The sequence below is a fragment of the Mytilus galloprovincialis genome, chromosome 4 (genome assembly GCF_965363235.1).
Source record: "Mytilus galloprovincialis chromosome 4, xbMytGall1.hap1.1, whole genome shotgun sequence".
NCBI lineage: Eukaryota > Metazoa > Mollusca > Bivalvia > Mytilida > Mytilidae > Mytilus > Mytilus galloprovincialis.
Window position 1 is genome coordinate 103,124,340 of NC_134841.1, and position 18,762 is coordinate 103,143,101.

The window sequence follows — 18,762 nt, forward strand, 5'->3', positions numbered from 1 at the left end:
CAAGAAGGAACACCATATAATTACACAACTTCAGCACATATAATCTTTCACTTGAGACCATTTTTTTATATGTGAAGTAGACGTTGAGTTCTTATCTACTAGTATTAGGTCTTGGGTTTTTTCCATATTTTTTTTTTTTTGAGAAAAAGGACTGCGAGATGAATTTTGACAAAACCCTGGTTCACCGATCTTTTGCTGCTAGGTGAAGAAAATTTACAATTTCTCTCAAAAATCTATAATTGCTATATATTTACATTTACCATGGACACATGATGATATGCAGGGGTTACATCGGTGCAGAGTGCATGTGAATACAAACCAATATTTTCAATGTATTGTTGAAATATAGTGTCAGTTTAACAGTTAAATTAATGTAGAATATTCAATTATAGATTTTTATATGTGCACATGCTTAGCCACAAAAAATTCAATACTAGTATTACAATTTCCCCGTTTAATCTTATTTTGTCGAATTTCTTATGCATGTGACGCTCTCCATAGATGCATATAATATATAAGTGACGTTTTGAAACTTTAACGTCATTCATTTAAAAATAAGTAGATTTGGTCTGATTGCTTTAATTGTCACTTGATCTGAAAGTATAATTCTATGATTTCAACATCATAGGCATTGAAAAGATTTATAATATCAGTGATACTATATAGTATGATTAATAATGTGTTCAGTTTCGTGTAAGTATAAACAGTTTGTCCCAAGATACTGTATACCTGAGACTACTATGTGTTAAAGTAGTCTCAGTGTATACCAAGAAGCAAAAGCAGAGTTATTTTCAATATGAATATGTCACAGAATCTGTACCCATTCTGTATGGGTACGTCGTATAGTTACCTATTATGTCTTTTAAACCACAGGCACTAGTCTAAAAAAATATTTGTATAGACATATTTTATATCAAATTCTGAGACAAGTGTCTGTGTTTTAAACAACGGGAGTGAATGCGCCGTAGATTTACTGACGTTTCGCGAGAGCAGATTCAAAGCTCTCCACACTTGTTGCGCGCACAATATATAGTGTCTTCTAGGTGGTCCAGTTTATTATTGTGGACACAAAAAATGAGTTTGAATGATGCGGTGTTTTACTGGTGGGAATGTCAAAACCCCTCGTATTGTTTATCACTCGTTTTTCAATTATGTTCTACAAAGTTGCTTGGTAATTTTCAAACGTTTTAGCTGTGATAAAATTTTGAATAGAAGTTCATTCAAAATATAAGCATCGACTGTGTTTGTGAACTGTTCTTCGAATTAAGAGAACTTGTAATATACCGAATTGTATTCACTGTGATAGCTAACAGCGACAAGTGTGACATAATAATTAATAGAAAGCATTATTTCGTTAAGTTTAAATTACAAGATGTCAGCTAAAGTAGGAGATGCTCTTAAATCTGTTATGAAGACCATAAAGCACACATTTTCATCAAAAGATAGAATTGATAATTGTAAAGGTAACTTAGTTTTTCTAACTTTTTCATCTTTTTTAAATACAAAAGTTTCAAGCATGAAGGGCGAGAACCGAGTTAATATAAAAATATGTATGTACGTCCGTCTATCAGCATGTTACTTACTATTAAAACTTTCGGTTTACGGTAACAGTTAAAGTTTTTTGGTCACGTCTACTGGAGACTTGTAAATTATGATGTGAACGTTTGAAAATAATAAGCCAATTTAGCAGGGTGGTGACCAATATCTCGGGGACATTAAGGTTCAGTCTGAAAATTATATATTTTTTTCATATATCTGACCAAGGATTTGAATAGTTAGACAGTTAACCGTTTTAGATACAGTCGAAGCTTTAAGTTTAAGTTTTTCAGTCATTCATAAATTTGTCACAGCTTCATGGAATTACCGTGACTTTTTATTTGACTGACGAACCTGGATGAAGGTTTGTTTCACATCAATTACACTGTCAAACCTGCATATACATTTATCAAACTGTTGTAGAAGCCTTTTCGATATACAATTCCTGAAGCAAAATTGTGTTTTTTCCTACATTTCATAGTTTAAGTTTTTTGTGGTATACTTAGGGATACTTGGGATCTCGCGAATTATCAAGTGGGTGAAATAAAAGGAAGCCAATAGGTATAGTTTGTATTGGCTGTTATAAATATTTTTTCAATATATTACAAAACACAATATATCATAAATAAATACACAAAAGAAAATACATAAACATGAATATATAACCAAATTTCTTGGCAAAAATCCGCCGATATAAATTTATAAAAGGAAAGAAAAAAAAATCGAAAGAGGGAGGGAGGGTGGGTAATTTCAACGTTATATCAAACTCAAATATGTAAAGAAAACACTTTGCAATAGTATAAATAAACAATTAAAAACAAAGGAAATGTTTATATCCAATAAAAAGAGCAAAATAATATAGTGAGTAAATTTAATGCAAGAGTTTATACTAACAAAAATCTAGTTTGAACCAGTGTGATTACTGAGGTGTAAAAATATAAATTTCACTGTTTTGCTAATTAAATAATTTAAATCTTAAATTAAACCAACATGTTTAACCCCGCCCCATTATTTAAGTATATGCATGTCCCAAGTCAGGAGCCTGTAATTCAGTGGTTGTCGTTTGTTTATGTGTTACATATTTGTTTTTCGTTCATTTTTTTATTTCAATGAAATAAGGCCCGCGTTACTTTTCTCGTTTGAATTGTTTTACATTGTCTTATCAGGGCCTATTATAGCTGACTATACGGTATGGGCTTTGCTCATTGTTGAAGTCCTTACGGTGACCTATAGTTGTTAATGTCTGTGTCATTTTGGTCTCTTGTGGACAGTTGTTTCATTGGCAATCATACCACATCTTATTTTTTTGTATTATTACGTGTTTTTCGAGTGTTTCCTTAACAGTCCTATTCTATTTTTTTGTGTGAAACCCATGTCCAATCCTGTGTCGTGAGCTAAAGTGCCCATTCAAGCGTTTCATTGACACTGATCGGAAACCAGCAAAATGGCCAGCACGACTTCAGGAACTGCGGAGGGATGGAAGGCAAAATTAAACAAAGCTTTGCAGGAAAAGAATTTTTTCACCGATTTATTGCAAAAGATCGAAGACAAAACTGGCGTTCGACGCATGTATATAGTAATTGGTAAGATATTTAGGAAATTATTCTCATTTGAAGGTGTGATGTGAATGGACCTTGACCGGTAACAGCTGTTAGTGGCCTTGAACCAAAGACCGAGTACTTGGTTGAAATTCATTTCTTTGCATTTCAATTATGACGTTTTATTGTCCCACAGAGTTCATTTGTTATGTTTTATTTCAAATAGCTACAAAATTGTTGAAATGTAGTGTATTCTGCATAGCAAGTTTAATTAAATTTCCCATCCAGTGGCAGTGCTGAAAAGTGTAATCTTTCATTTTGGGTTCCTACATTTGCTCTACAGTTCCTTCAGAGCCTTGATCCCTGCTGAAAGAGCTGTAAACATGATGCCTGTTGTCATCTCAATGGAGATGGGATGCCCTTAACATGGTTTAAAGGAGCCAGTAGACCAATCCTAAAATAAGGGTGTAGCCCATGTTTAATATTCGGATTCCCCAATATTGTACATGTTGTACCATCATTTTGCATTGCCATTTGGAAAAAAGGAAATACTTAGATAAAACTCTATCAGTGTTCATACATGAAATGTAATCAGTGATTGGGAAGGATGTGCGCCCTGCGCCTATAGCGCACATTGACAAGAAATGGCGCATATAGTGACAAATGTAAGCGCCCATGTGGCGCACAATATTTTTCACTTCGTTTCGAAATGTTTAGATATCGTCAAATGAATTTCCGATCGTGTTCCGTACCGCCATGTGTGTGTACACAACTGTGTAATGTTCCTCCAAAAATAGGAGCACCTATATATTTTTGGGACGTCTCGGGTGTTTCCCTATCATAATAGAACCATGCGATTTAACGTCTCGGTGTTTTCCTATTGTAATAATAGAACCTTGCGGTCTAACCGATAACCCGAAAAACGTAATTAACCATCATTCATGATATATTTGTTTATAAACAACTTTAAATTTGTGAAATTTGGCTAGTACAGACGAGATTTAACTCTAATAATAATCTCATTTAGTTTAGCTTGCTATTATTTCGATTGAAGAACCCCAAGACTTTTTAGGAATATAGTTTTTGTCTCCATAAAAGACGTCTTACTGTCCTTGTCATTTTTTGGTCTTTGGCTCGTTTTCACAGTTTGTAAACATGACTTCAGCGATTTGTTGTTATGTTCTATGAATTAATGGTACTCTATACTGTTTCCTTGTCACCGTGATGAAGTTATAATAATACAAGAAGTGCAGAGGAAATGCCTGAAATGTCCTCTGATACGGAACGTCTAGAATAAGTATGGTATCGACGAAGACCCAAATTTAATGTACAAAAAAAAACCATGAACATGAACAAGGCAACAGTACCAGTTTAAACATTGTAAATAAAGGTTGACTTAAATATTGTTGGGGTAGGAAGAAGTTATTGTATATTCATTCAAATTGAAATTATAAAATCACAGGAACAATATCCATGATTTTATTTAAAATCATAAAGGTAAGTATCAACACCTCTTTGCCAAAAATATACTGATAATTTTTTTTTTACAGAAGTCAATTAAAATGGCCCACATGCACTTATTTGACAACATGGCCCATTACATTTTTTAAAATGGCTCATTGAATTTATTTTTCAGGGGCCCTGGGCCCATAGTGAAAAAAACCTTCCAGATCACTGTGTAATGAAATGTGCTTACCATTTTCAATACACAAAAGTCAAGTTGGTACAGTATATATTAAAACCCACAAGCACCAAACAAGTCAAGTTCAGCTGTTCTGATATTACTGGCATTTTTGTTTTTAGTCCCCTACCAACAAAGTCAAAGGGGACTTTAGTTTGCACTGTCCAGCAAATCAGTTTTCCAGACTTTTTTTCTTCATGCATGAAGATATTGATTTAATTTTTGGTTTGTTGTTTTATCATGACAAGTTACAGGTCAATTTTGATTTTCAAGATTTTAGCTTTTCTCCTTGTTCAGTTAGTATATAGTCAGTATAGTTTCGTACAATAACTCAAAAATGCTTTATCCAGTTTGTATGAAACTTTGATGGATTGAATATAACTATTGATGTGAGCTCCCTTTCGATTTTTATAAATTTTGTATCTTTGGGTTTTATTCATTAAAAAATTGTGATTTTTCAGTTTTCGTACAATAATTCAAAAATGCTTTGAGCTGTTTTCATGAAACTTTGTAGAAATGTTTATATTTATTGACTTAAGCTCCATTTCAATTTTTTTGAAATTTTAGATTTTACGTTTCAGAGTTATGAGATTTTATTCATAAAAAAGGGGGGATTTTCCAGTTTTCGGCCAATAACTCAAAAGTGCTTTCATGAAACTTTGGTGACTAGTTTATATCTATAAAAATAACCTCCCTTTAGTTTTTTTTAAATTAATTTCTATTATAACATTGAGGAGTAATGGAACTTTATACGTTGAAAAAGCGATGGGCGTATCATCTGCTCATGGGGCAGCTCTTTATTTCTTTATTTAACTTTCCCTTAAATTAAATTTTTGATGAAATACTTATTAATTGCTTGTTTCTGTTCAAAGGAAAATAAGTCATTTTTTTATCAATTTTTTTTATGCTCACAGATACTAGAGCAACTATTGCTTATATTAACTTTAGTTAAACTCTTGGTTGATAGTTGTCTCATTGACAATTAAAATGAATGTTCATCATATGTCCTGGAATGAATTTTTAGTCCATGCACACTGATACATGTACAAAATGTCATTTTTTTTTGTACATGTATATCTGTCAAAAGTAAAACATTGTGTCAATAAAGACTCAATATGAGTACATTGTAAAACCTGTAATATCCAGATAAAAAATAAATGATTTACTATCTCCTAGTTTTGAACCTCAGTTCTCAGCATCAAGTATATTTGTATTCTGTGTTTTATGATTTATCAAAGATGGGACCTTCTCAAATTCACAAAAAAAACAAACTTACACCAATACAATTTGAAACTGTCTCATCTCCCTTTAATATAGTATTACAACTCTGAAAACGGCCTAGCTGGAACACTTTTACATAAACTAGACACAAACCAGAGTCACAAATGAATAATATGATATGGTTTGGGTCTTCCTTATTGAGTTAACCTGCAGACAACATTTAAAACCTGTTTGATTATAAACATGATGAAAAACACATATATTATACATGTATAGTTGACATGTCAAAACCATGTTCTACACTTTCTCCTTAGGCCAGGTTGACACAATGTTTTTTTAAATTAGTCTAAAATCAAATGTATAGATTTTTGTGTCCAACATGTACAATATATTTTGAGAAATTAAAAAGAATCATGTTCCATATTAAATTATTTACACTGGATACGAAACTTGTTAAAAGATATTTAAATCATTCTGATATCTGATTCATATATTTTATGCAGATTTTCTTGAAATCACAATATTTGATCACACAATTTTGTTTATTCTAAAAAAAATCGCAGTAGTAAATGCATGCCATAATTTTGAATTTGCTCACTACACAGATCTGTATCTCTTTAGTTCTTAACTGAAAAAAAAAAATCAAAACATAGACAAATGTTATAGGGCACATTTCTGATGAAGTAGAAATCTGTTTCCATTTATAAAATCATAATTAATAAAAATTACTTTTAACCAAAAAAAAAATATTGCAGTTGGACATTGTACAATGTAATGAAATTCCAAGTTTTGAACAATAGGCATGATCGGAGATGCAACAGTTGATTTTTTCTTCTAAAAATATAAAATTATGTTATACTGGAGTGTCCTGATATCAATATATATATATATAAAGTACCATTTTGAGTGATCTTTGTTTTTTTGTGCACAGGGTATATGAGCAAGTTATATGGGCATATATCCTGTCAAAGTAACCAATTAAAACAGGATTAGCTGGGGTATTTCGCACTAGTTAGTAGTATAATATAAATACATTTTGCTCATGAATATATTCTGACTTGTATCTATTCCAATTTTAGCTCTGGCAGCATTTTTGGGCATTTATTTAATGGTAGGATATGGAGCCCAGTTTGTTTGTAACTTTGTTGGATTCCTCTATCCAGCTTATGCATCGTAAGTACATTAAGTATGACTGTATTAGTTGTTGGTGTATACATTAATTGAAACACATGTCCACATGTTAAAAAATAGAAGAAGAAAAAATGAAATTCAAGATGTGAATGACTGTGTATGAGCTTTGTCAGATAAAAATGAACCTTATGCAAATGAATACATTGTTAATCTATTTCATGTTGAAATTCTGTACAATGTAACTATTTAAAAATTGAGTTGCTTAATATAAGGACCCTATTTAATTATAGCTTTAAGATAGACCAAATTTCATCTTTTATTTTGTATTAACTACATGTATTTATAAAAAAAGAAGATGTGGTATGATTGCCTATGAGACAACTATCCACAAGAAACCAAAATGACACCGAAATTAACAACTATTGGTCACCGTATGTGGCCGTCAACAACAGCAAAAACCGATACCTCATAGTCAGATACTTGAATTTTCAAAAATTAGTCAGTCTTGTACATGTATATCTGCACTTGCATAAAGGTTAACTTCTGTTCTTGTCATTTCGTTTTGATGCGTTTTGTTATTTGATTTTGCCATGTGATTATAGACTTTCCGAATTGATTTTCCTCTGAGTTCAGTATTTTTGTGATTTTACTTTTTTCTATCATGTCTATCTGATGAACCTCATGTAATCCTTTTGAGTTCAAGTTTGTTAAAACTTCTTTTTTTGAGTAATACTGTGGATTCATTTTTATTCGTGGTATACCAATTTTCGTGGATTTTGTGGGTAACAGCGAACCACAAATTTAAGAATTCAACGAAAAATAATCCCGAGAAATGTGTATTGAGTCGGATGTTTATTTCCGGTTATGTTATGCAGTTCTAGTATAGTGTTGACTAGCGATAAACATTGTAACATAACACTTGTTTTTATTGAAAGAAGATACAAGTATTTTGATTAAATCTATAATAAATATATCTGTCATAGTTTGGTTTACCAGTGATTATCATTAAACATCAATAGGATTAAGTACGGGGATATTGCCCGTAGGTAATATTGTTTATGACAGGAACATTTATTTTCACACCTTATACTTATATCACTGTTTATTATATCGTGATTAGGGAAATGAGCTTTCAATCATAAAGTTTTGAATGCCTTATAGAATTCAGACAAGAATTTATAAATTGTAAAACAAACAAATAATTAGTTGTCTCTGTCCATTATTGTAATCGAAGTTATCAATGAACACTTTAACCTAGAATGACCAAGCGAGCTTTTTCAATGAATTCCTTCTTTTTTGTTTTGTTTTATTATTGATCAAACCAAGGAGGTTATATGATCTCCTAAATCAAAAAGAAATCCACGAATTACGTATCTAATTTTTTGTTGTTGTAATCAGCGATCCACGAATTTACGTATACCACGAAACGTCTTTTTTTCTCTATCCACGAAAATTGATACCCACGAAAATAAATGAATCCACAGTAATAATAATAGAAATGAATAAAGATACGCTTGAAAAATGTGAAAACTTCAATGAAAGTGAAATCAAAACCTCATTGTTTTCATAACGGAACTTAATTTACATAGAGAAAATTTAAATATTGTTTAAAGTAGGAAATATTATTTTGATAGGATTTCACACATCAGATAACAATTTACAAATTGTATTTAAAATCCTCAGGTACATGTACATTGTTCTTCTTTTCTGATTTATCCCATCCCACTTCATATTGGTAATATGGTAAAACCGTATGTGTCATCATGGTCATTGTTCAAAGGGTTCAGTACAACTTGATTTTAACAGTGCTTGAAAAATTATCATACAAATAATACATTCATCTCAGATGTGCAAATTCTATTATGACTTCATGTTATTTGATTTAATACAGCACTTACATTTTATAAATAAAAAGTTTTGAAATCAATAAAAACTGATTTAAAAAGAAACAAGAAACTTGACATTTTTATGCCCCACCTACGATAGTAGAGGGGCATTATGTTTTCTGGTCTGTGCGTCCGTTCGTCCGTCTGTCTGTCTGTTCGTCTGTCTGTCCCGCTTCAGGTTAAAGTTTTTGGTCAAGGTAGTTTTTGATGAAGTTGAAGTCCAATCAACTTGAAACTTAGAACACATGTTCCTTATGATATGATCTTTCTAATTTTAAAGCCAAATTAAACTTTTGACCCCAATTTCATGGTCCACTGAACATGGAAAATGACAGTGCATGTTTCAGGTTAAAGTTTTTGGTCAAGGTAGTTTTTGATGAAGTTGAAGTCCAATCAACTTGAAACTTAGTACACATGTTCTCTATGATATTATCTTTCTAATTTTAATGCCTAATTATTTTTTTTATCCAATTTCATGGTCCATTGAACATGGAAAATAATAGTGCGAGTGGGGCATCCGTGTACTTTGGACACATTCTTGTTCATTGTATGCCTATCCATTCAGGGATTCTCATCAAGATTATTTTGAAAGATGATTAAAAAATGTCCTTAGATAGATATAGGAAGATGTGGTGTGAGTGCCAGTGAGACAACTCTCCATCCAAATAACAATTTATAAAAGTAAACCATTATAGGTCAATGTATGGCCTTCAACACGGAGCCTTGACTCACACCGAACAACAAGCTATAAAGGGCTCCAAAATTACTAGTGTAAAACCATTCAAACGGGAAAACTAACGGTCTAATCTATATAAGAAACGAGAAATGAGAAACATGTATAAATTACTTAAACAAACGACAACTACTGTACATCAGATTCCTGACTTAGGACAGGTGCAAACATATGCAGTGGGATTAAACATTTTAATGGTACATTTGTACCAAACCTTCTCCTTTTTTTCTAAAACAGTAGTATAACATCACAACAAAAATTTGCTTGTTTTTGAATCATACAATATACTTACATGTATGTCTTTAAATGCTTGCAAATTATAGTACACATGCCCATGTATTTACCAAAATAGAATTGTATACTGTAATGTAATGAGATTATATTTATATTGTTTAATGACTTCAGTGAAACATAAAATCAGAAAGGTACTCTTACCTTTCACCAATGAACTACCAAAAGTAAAATGAAATTGTAATATGAAATGTTTTTTGTCTCAGAGTAAAAGCCATAGAGAGTCGTCAGAAAGAAGATGATACACAATGGTTGACGTACTGGGTGGTCTATAGCTTTTTCGCATTGGTTGAGTTCTTCGCTGACATTTTCCTGTTCTGGATCCCATTTTACTGGTTTCTGAAGGTTTGTACTTGTATATAAAGGAATAACTCATGACTTTTTCAATATCCTATGCACAGCTGCACCAATATATAAACATGAAGCCTTGGCCAATTGATTGAAATTTATGAATAAAAGTAAATATGGTGTATATGTCATAATTTAATCAAAGAAAACAGGAGATTAATAATGCACATACATCAAGATAAGGACAGGCCAGGCAGAGAACAAATGTTTTGAATTAAGTTATCTTCACAAACAAAGATGTCACATCAGACAAAAACAGTATTAAAAAATGTCATTCCTTAAATCGTTCCAAAATTAAAATAATTAAAGTATATTGACATAAACAATATGAAGATATCTTCTACTTTTAGTATGTTTAGTAAACAATTACAAGAATAAGCAAAGGGATATAATTTATTTCATATAGTTTGTTCATTGTCCAACATATCTCCCCAACCTGTGCGGGTGCACTTGACTCCAATCTTAATTGACTAGAATTTTAATTTTCATATCGTCATGGTTTATCTGGGCTCTGCAGTTTCCTCCATCAATAAAAACTAGCTGCCAAGAAATAGCCCAAAAGTTGCATTAAAATACCAACTATTAATCAATCCAACATATCCTCTCTGTTCAACAATCCATCTAGAAATAATCAGAATAATATAATTGTTTATTGTAGTGTGTGTTTTTAGTATGGTGTATGGATCCTATTGCTTCTATATAATTGATGAACTGTTTATTGTAGTGTGTGTTTTTAGTATGGTGTATGGATCCTATTGCTTCTATATAATTGTTGAACTGTTTATTGTAGTGTGTGTTCTTGGTATGGTGTATGGCTCCTATTGCTTCTAATGGCTCCCAGATGATCTACCATCGTCTGATCAAACCTATTGTCCTCAAGTACCAAAATAAAATTGATGATGCTATCGACAAGGCTGCTGATAGACTACAAGAAGGTAAGTCACAGAAAGAGGTTATTTATTTGTTGAGAAGTGGTTGTATAAATGGTTTAACTTTATAACAGGCTTATAATATAGCAAGTAAATAACATTTTATAACAGAATGTTTGGGAAAATAAAAGGAACAGAAATTATTGATAGAATAGGTTTGCTTTTCAAGTCCTGCTATTTTGATTTGTTTCACATTTTGAGGGACAGACTACATTATTTAATAATTAGGTATTATTAATTCTTGTTCAATTTTGATATAACTTGGGAAATGGAATAAAGCATTTCACCAATAGGGCAACATAATTTCGTATAATTGTCAGAGAACAATAACAAAAAATGAGGTTAATTTCCAGAAAGGCTGATGTAAAGATTGGATGAGCACCACCATTAAAAATATATGGTGATATTTAAACATTTTTGTTACAACCCTTTTTGATGAAGGTTAATATATTTGTCCATTAACAGTTGTGAAAAGTGTCTAGATCAATTGAATTAGGGCTGTTCCTTTGATAAGATTTTATTTCTTGTGTCTGTGTTTTGGTTGGCCCTTTACTCCATAGCAGTACCTATAGCTTATATTGTATTTCAATTCAGCAACTAACATGTCTGCTTTAACCAATTTTTTAAATTTTCCTTGTGAAGTGTTTGGTATAGCAAAACAAAAAGGTAAGTGACTTGGTTACCATGGTTACAGGAATTATTTACCTGTTTCTGTTTACTCTAATTAAAAACTAACCAATAGATTGAATTGATGATTTATTGAAAACTTTTTTCAAAATAGATAATAGAATTTATGTTTTGTGTGGTAGGAATTGGTTGCTTATGGCTTACTTTCAAAAGAAAAATGTTTAATGTATATCAGAAAGTTTGATATTAATAGAATACGTGTATTCCAGTAAATTTTTCTAGATATAACAAACAAGTCAAATTTTGAGACAAACTTTTCTCTTATATTTGTGATATTAATTAAAGGTCTACAAAAATTGATTTTTAATATTTTTATAAAAAATTGATCTGATCTACCTAAATTTTTAACAACTTGCAGACTAACATGCATTCTTCTAACTTAAGTATCTGAATCAAACATACATTTTCTTTTATATAAGTAGAGTCAACAGCGATGATCCATAGGCAAAGATCTATTTCATGTTCTAATTGGTTAGCTTTTCAGTTATATTTATTTATTTGTTTTGTTTGCAATCCAGGCCTTGGTAACCTTAGCACTTGATTATCCAACTACACAATATAGTTCTTAAACCATCAAAGGCTTGTTATAAGGCATGATACATTTTAAACTAAACTTCATGTACAACAGACTTAAATTTTTAGTAGAAGGTATTAGATAATAGCTTTCAAGTTGGCAAAAGCTTGGTTTCTTAGGAACTTCTATTTACTTATTAAAAAGTATTGGCCAGCTTGGGTTTAAAATTATTTGAAATTTCCAAAATCATATGACATATTGACATTGCAATTGTTTATTCCTCTCAGAAACCAACTATGTGTGTGAAAATGCTTCCTCTAATGAATTTTGCCTTCTGCTAATATAATGTATGCCAAGATTTATCCACAAATGAAATTTAATCTTAAGTTTTGATATATTGATATAAAAATTGGACCATCCTGAATTCCTGATGCTAAATGCTTTACAATGCCTTTTGAAAGTTTCCTCTATATCAGGACGCTATTTGTAATTTTGTGGACCCTGCTTGTACAAATCAATTTGATGTAAATCCCAAATAAAGCACAATTCTTCTACACAAAGGCACATTTCATAAGAGGGCTCTGTTTACAATTTGAAATTATTTTGGGGACTATTGATGGTCTTGTACAAACATTAATAAATTCCGTTTATACCAATAATATAAAGTTTATTTATATGTGTATAGTTTCATTTTTAGTACAGAGTTTGTTTTTGATATACAAATAAGATGTGGTATGATTACCAATTAAACACATATTCACCTGAAACCAATGTAAACAATTTAAACTTGAAAACTTATGGCCTCATTTATGTAAAAAAAAAAAAAATGAACAAATAACAGATACAACGAATAGCAACAACTGACAACCACTGAATTACAGACTTTAGACCTGGACACATGTTGAATGCAGAAATTGTCAAACAGGTGTTTTGGTTGCCCTTTCCTTTACTTGTCCAAGACAATATAAGTAAGGAGTTCTGTCCCTTTTAAAATTTGGTTGTTTATTGTTTGATCATCATCATACAAATCTTTATTTTCTAAGCTACTTATGTTATTCAAAGACTTATAATGTTGCTATTATCCTACCAAATTCAGGGATTAAAGTTAAAATTTTGGAATAACAGCCCACATTTTAAATTTTTGTACCCTAAATATAGTGTTCTATACATGAAAAGAGAAAAATTTTAGTAGCCTTAAACAAATTTTAGGAGTCATAAGCAAGTGGGCCACTGTCAATTTCAAACCCTGAAATTACATATGTTACAAGACTATTAATTTCATGTATGTTAGAATAAGCACCTATAAAATAAGTAATACTGACAAATTCATGCATTTTATATTCTAAATTTATGTACTAATTGTTCTGTCACTTTAATAAACACATATAGTTGTCAACTCAGAATGAAAATATTGCATGTTATATTTAAACTGCTCCTTATAATATAAAACATCTTTCTCTTAAAGAATCTGAACAAAAATCTGACCTAGTTGGGAGATGTGTTGGCTTTACCATCTGATTTTGTTTCCTTCACTTTAATTGTTAAAAGAAATTTCAAATGTTCATTCATTAGACTCAAGCTGATTTATAAACCCTAAGAGACTATTAACAATTGTTATTAGTCCAAGTCCATTCTCCATGTGTGTTATACTTTCAACATGTTCAAAAGTGTTATGTTTTTTCAAACAGCTAGATCTTTTTTAAACAAATATGGGTAATTTATGAAAAGTTTGATTTAATCCTTCTCATTACTAAACCCCAGGAAATGACTTACTTATGAGTATCCTTATGATAATAAATCAATGATAGAAAAATTAAAATCCTAGTTAAACTGAATCACAAATCCTTATTATACAGAACCTCAAGTATAAGATGAAGAGAAGATTAAAAACATGCTGATTATGTAAATTTTAATTTCCCATTAATTGAGTGTTATATTATTTTTTACAGTTGGAGATTTTGCTGAAGATATAGGAAGAGGAGCTGCCAATGATGCTATTAGGAAGAGAATGGCCGACGCCACTAAAGATGAATAAATTTGTGTGTAACCAAGAGGACTAATGCTCAACCTTCTTCATTTAATTATTGTACAACACCTGGATTTTTACTCTTTAATTTTTTGCATATCAGTTTTTTGTATTATTTAATTTTTACCAGATGATTTATCATGCCTCCTGTTATTTATAGTACATTCCTTATTTCTGTTTTTAAGAAATGCCAACCATTTAATAAGATAAAACATGTTCAATTCATCCATTAGATGCTTTTGGTGCATTGGTTTACAAGTTCCCTTAAAACAACTGAAAGCAAGAAACTGATAAATTTAAATTTGATTTATACAAATTTTCTAAGTTAAATACATGTAAAAAGTGCAAGAAAAACGTATTAGCATATTAAAAAGCTTTAGATTTTCGAAAAGAAAAACCATAATATTTGCAAGTTTCTAGTGTTCTTCAAGACATAATATTGACTTAGCCCTAGTCACTACAAAATAAAAACTTTCTTTCAAACTACTTTACATTAATTGTCAGTTTTAGAATGCAATGAAGTGATACTTTCACACATGAACACCAAATCTTTTTGATTGGCTTACTTCCAAAACATAAGATGATTTGACATTATTTCCATCTTGATGTACACAAAATTAAATTACCCATAGTTCATAAATTCTGAAACTGTGAATTAGATAAGTGGAATGAATTAAAGAAGTGTAGATTTTAAACATGGAGAAGTGCAATAATATTAAAATGTGTTTCAAAAGAGAGCTTCAGCTTGGTTTCTATATATTTGTTTGATTTTTCATCAGTTTGTTTATTCATCACAGAAACTGTTTAGAATATTTCTTTATAATTTATTTATGTTTACTAAAATGTTTACATTTTGTACATAGAATTTAATTATATTTAAGTGCTTGCCTGTATGACCTGTACCGATTTGTGGTTCTCCTATTTATATCAACTTTGAGCATTTAATGCTGTTATTGTTTTATTTGGAATCTCAGCTTGAAATCTGAATAATGCAGTGCATTTATTCTTTGTAGTTCCAGTTATGCTAGATATTATTCCAAGTAACTATATATATATATTTATGTATAATGCATATAATCTTGACTATAAAATAGAAGATCTGAATAAAGACAGGGTAAAATATAATACTGCTCAATAATGGTGAAATAAAAATCAAATGAGTTGAGTGAAGAAAGTAATTTCTACACCTGACATTCATGATATAATAGGAATCAGAAAAAATTAAATTTGAGATTGCTGTAATCTAGAAAAGGGTGTACATTGAAATTGAGTATCAAGGATTTGTTAAACGATATGAATTGAGTTATCTCCCTTTGTTTGAAAACAAAGATTAACCGAAACACTGCCACTCCTTGTCTGTAGGCAGTGAGATTATTTCTCCTAATATAACCTCAGCCAAATACTGAAGCTGACCTTTTAGGTAAACTTGCCAGACATTTACAAATGCTTAATTGAACAAGGGAGATAATCAGACATTTGCAAGCTTTATTGGACATGGGAGATAACTAATTTGTGCTTTTCTTAGAAGTCATTCATTTTAGAAAACAATGTAAAATAGTTAAAATATAAAATGGGCTGTGACATTTATATATACTTAATGTAATGTTTGACTGTTGTATTTAGTCTGTTTCAATCTTCTGACTATATATTAACTGATTGTTGTAGCATTGTTAATTAATTCTAGTCCACGTCAAGTATGTTTAATGAATTCTGTTTTCTTGTACTATGGTGCCTTATAAAAACATGAATGATCTTATACAGCAGCTAATGGAGTTTAGAAAATACTATTTGAAAGCATTAAACTGTGACAATATTATAAGTTCAGATTTGGTATTGTGTATAGTAGTATAAACATTTATGAAAATACAAGATTGAGTCAGTTATTAAAAGGGTTTTTCTAATCCTCCCCAAAAAGTAATACAAAAATTGAGTGAAGAATGGCTCAAAGCTATGCACTTTTGGTACAGTTCAAACACAACTCTTTACCTCACCACATTATTTCTATGCACAAATATAAATCTAGTGAAAATGAATCTGTGTATCATATTTTATAGATTAATGTTGTTATATTGTAAAAAAAATATAATTTATAGTCATTCTCTATAAATGTGAAATTACATTTTAATATTCATAAACTTTCAAAGTTATTCAGCATAGTATACATGTATATTAAAACCTTGTTATGATAGAATTACTGGGTGTTTGAGAGAGAAGAACCTGCTCTATTTTGAAGATAATTTGAAAATATCTGAAAAAATAAAAAAACTGATGCTAGGATAATAAGACAATAGCAGAAAAGAAAAAAAAATTAGAGAAATATAATAAGGTTTTATTATTAGATTTAAGTCATCCTGACCATATTCCTCTGGTGAATGTTTTGAACCTTAAAAAAAATAATAAATTGATATACACCTGTTAATTTGTTTATTTTATGCCTCGCTTGACTTGTTGTGTATAAAATATTGGCCATTTGTTGTGAGTATGACATATTGGCTACTTGTTGGAGTGTATGCAATACTGGCCACTTGTTGGAGTATATGAAATATTGGCCACTTGTTAGAATGTATGCAATATTGGCCATTTGTTGGAGTGTATGAAATATTGGCCACTTGTTGGAGGGTATGAATACTGGTCACTTATTGGAGTGTATGAAATATTGGCTTCTTGGTGGAGTGTATGCAATACTGGCCACTTGTTGGAGTATATGAAATATTGGCCACTTGTTGGAGGGTATGCAATACTGGCCACTTATTGAAGTGTATGAAATATTGGCTTCTTGTTGGAGTGTATGAAATATTGGCTTCTTGTTGGAGTGTATGCAATACTGGCCACTTATTGGAGTGTATGAAATATTGGCTACTTGTTGGAGTGTATGAAATATTGGCCACTTGTTAGAGTATATGAAATATTGGCCACTTGTTGGAGGGTATGCAATACTGGCCACTTGTTGGAGGGTATGCAATACTGGCCACTTGTTGGAGGGTATGAAATATTGGCCACTTGTTGGAGGGTATGCAATACTGGCAAATTGTTGGAGTGTATGCAATACTGGCCACTTGTTGGAGTATATGAAATATTGGCTACTTGTAAGAGTATATGAAATATTGGCCACTTGTTGGAGGGTATGCAATACTGGCCACTTGTTGGAGTGTATGAAATATTGGCCGCTTGTTGGAGGGTATGCAATACTGGCCACTTGTAGGAGTATATGAAATATTGGCCACTTATTGCAGGGTATGCAATACTGGCCACTTGTTGGAGTATATGAAATATTGGCCACTTGTTGGAGGGTATGCAATACTGGCCACTTATTGGAGTGTATGAAATATTGGCCACTTGTTGGAGGGTATGCCATACTGGCCACTTGTTGGAGTGTATGCAATACTGGCCACTTGTTTGAGGGTATGAAATATTGGCCACTTGTTGGAGCAATACTGGCCACTTATTGGAGTGTATGAAATATTGGCTACTTGTTGGAGTATATGAAATATTGGCCACTTGTTGGAGTGTATGAAATATTGGCTTCTTGTTGGAGTGTATGCAATACTGGCCACTTATTGGAGTGTATGAAATATTGGCTACTTGTTGGAGTGTATGAAATATTGGCCACTTGTAGGAGTGTATGAAATATTGGCCACTTGTTGGAGTGTATGAAATACTGGCCACTTATTGGAGTGTATGAAATATTGTCTTCATGTTGGAGTGTATGCAATACTGGCCACTTATTAGAGTGTATGAAATATTGGCTACTTGTTGGAGTGTATGCAATACTGGCCACTTGTTGGAGTGTATGAAATATTGGCCACTTGTTAGAGTATATGAAATATTGGCCACTTGTTGGAGGGTATGCAATACTGGCCACTTGTTGGAGATTATGAAATATTGGCTTCTTGTTGGAGTGTATGCAATACTGGCCACTTCTAGGAGTGTATGAAATATTGGCCACTTGTTGGAGGGTATGCAATACCGGCCACTTGTTGGAGTGTATGAAATATTGGCCACTTGTTAGAGCATATGAAATATTGGCCACTTGTTGGAGGGTATGCAATACTGGACACTTGTTGGAGTGTATGTAATACAGGCCACTTGTTGGAGTGTATGAAATATTGGCCTCTTGTTAGAGTATATGAAATATTGACCACTTGTTGGAGGGTATGCAATACTGGCCACTTGTTGGAGTGTATGAAATATTGGCCACTTGTTGGAGTGTATGAAATATTGGCTACTTATTGGAGTGTATG

The 18,762-nt window shown here is 31.5% G+C and overlaps 1 protein-coding gene across 3 annotated transcripts; it reads left to right on the forward strand.

Annotated features, from left to right (window-relative positions):
- Nucleotides 1-1,324: 1,324 nt before the first annotated feature.
- On the forward strand, nucleotides 1,325-16,940 carry LOC143073690 (receptor expression-enhancing protein 5-like). 3 transcript variants are annotated; one of them, XM_076249434.1, is made up of 6 exons: nucleotides 1,325-1,463; nucleotides 7,056-7,149; nucleotides 10,224-10,362; nucleotides 11,156-11,300; nucleotides 11,937-11,960; nucleotides 14,445-16,940. In XM_076249434.1, the coding sequence occupies exons 1-6, from the start codon at nucleotides 1,373-1,375 to the stop codon at nucleotides 14,528-14,530; spliced, it is 579 nt and encodes a 192-aa protein (XP_076105549.1). In that variant the 5' UTR covers nucleotides 1,325-1,372; the 3' UTR covers nucleotides 14,531-16,940. The 3 variants fall into 3 exon arrangements, with proteins under 3 accessions (XP_076105549.1, XP_076105547.1, XP_076105548.1); XM_076249432.1 differs by lacking the exon at nucleotides 1,325-1,463 and adding an exon at nucleotides 2,948-3,119; XM_076249433.1 differs by lacking the exons at nucleotides 1,325-1,463; nucleotides 11,937-11,960 and adding an exon at nucleotides 2,950-3,119.
- The last annotated feature ends 1,822 nt before the right edge of the window (nucleotides 16,941-18,762 follow it).

What these genes read in the sequence shown, in the direction of transcription:
- LOC143073690 (XM_076249432.1), top strand. Translation starts at nt 2,981, where the DNA reads ATGGCCAGCACGACTTCAGGAACTGCGGAGGGATGGAAGGCAAAATTA. An exon ending in CTCTATCCAGCTTATGCATC is followed by an intron (nt 7,150 to 10,223) that starts GTAAGTACATTA and finishes TTTTTGTCTCAG; the next exon opens with AGTAAAAGCCATAGAGAGTC. An exon ending in TGGTATAGCAAAACAAAAAG is followed by an intron (nt 11,961 to 14,444) that starts GTAAGTGACTTG and finishes TATTTTTTACAG; the next exon opens with TTGGAGATTTTGCTGAAGAT.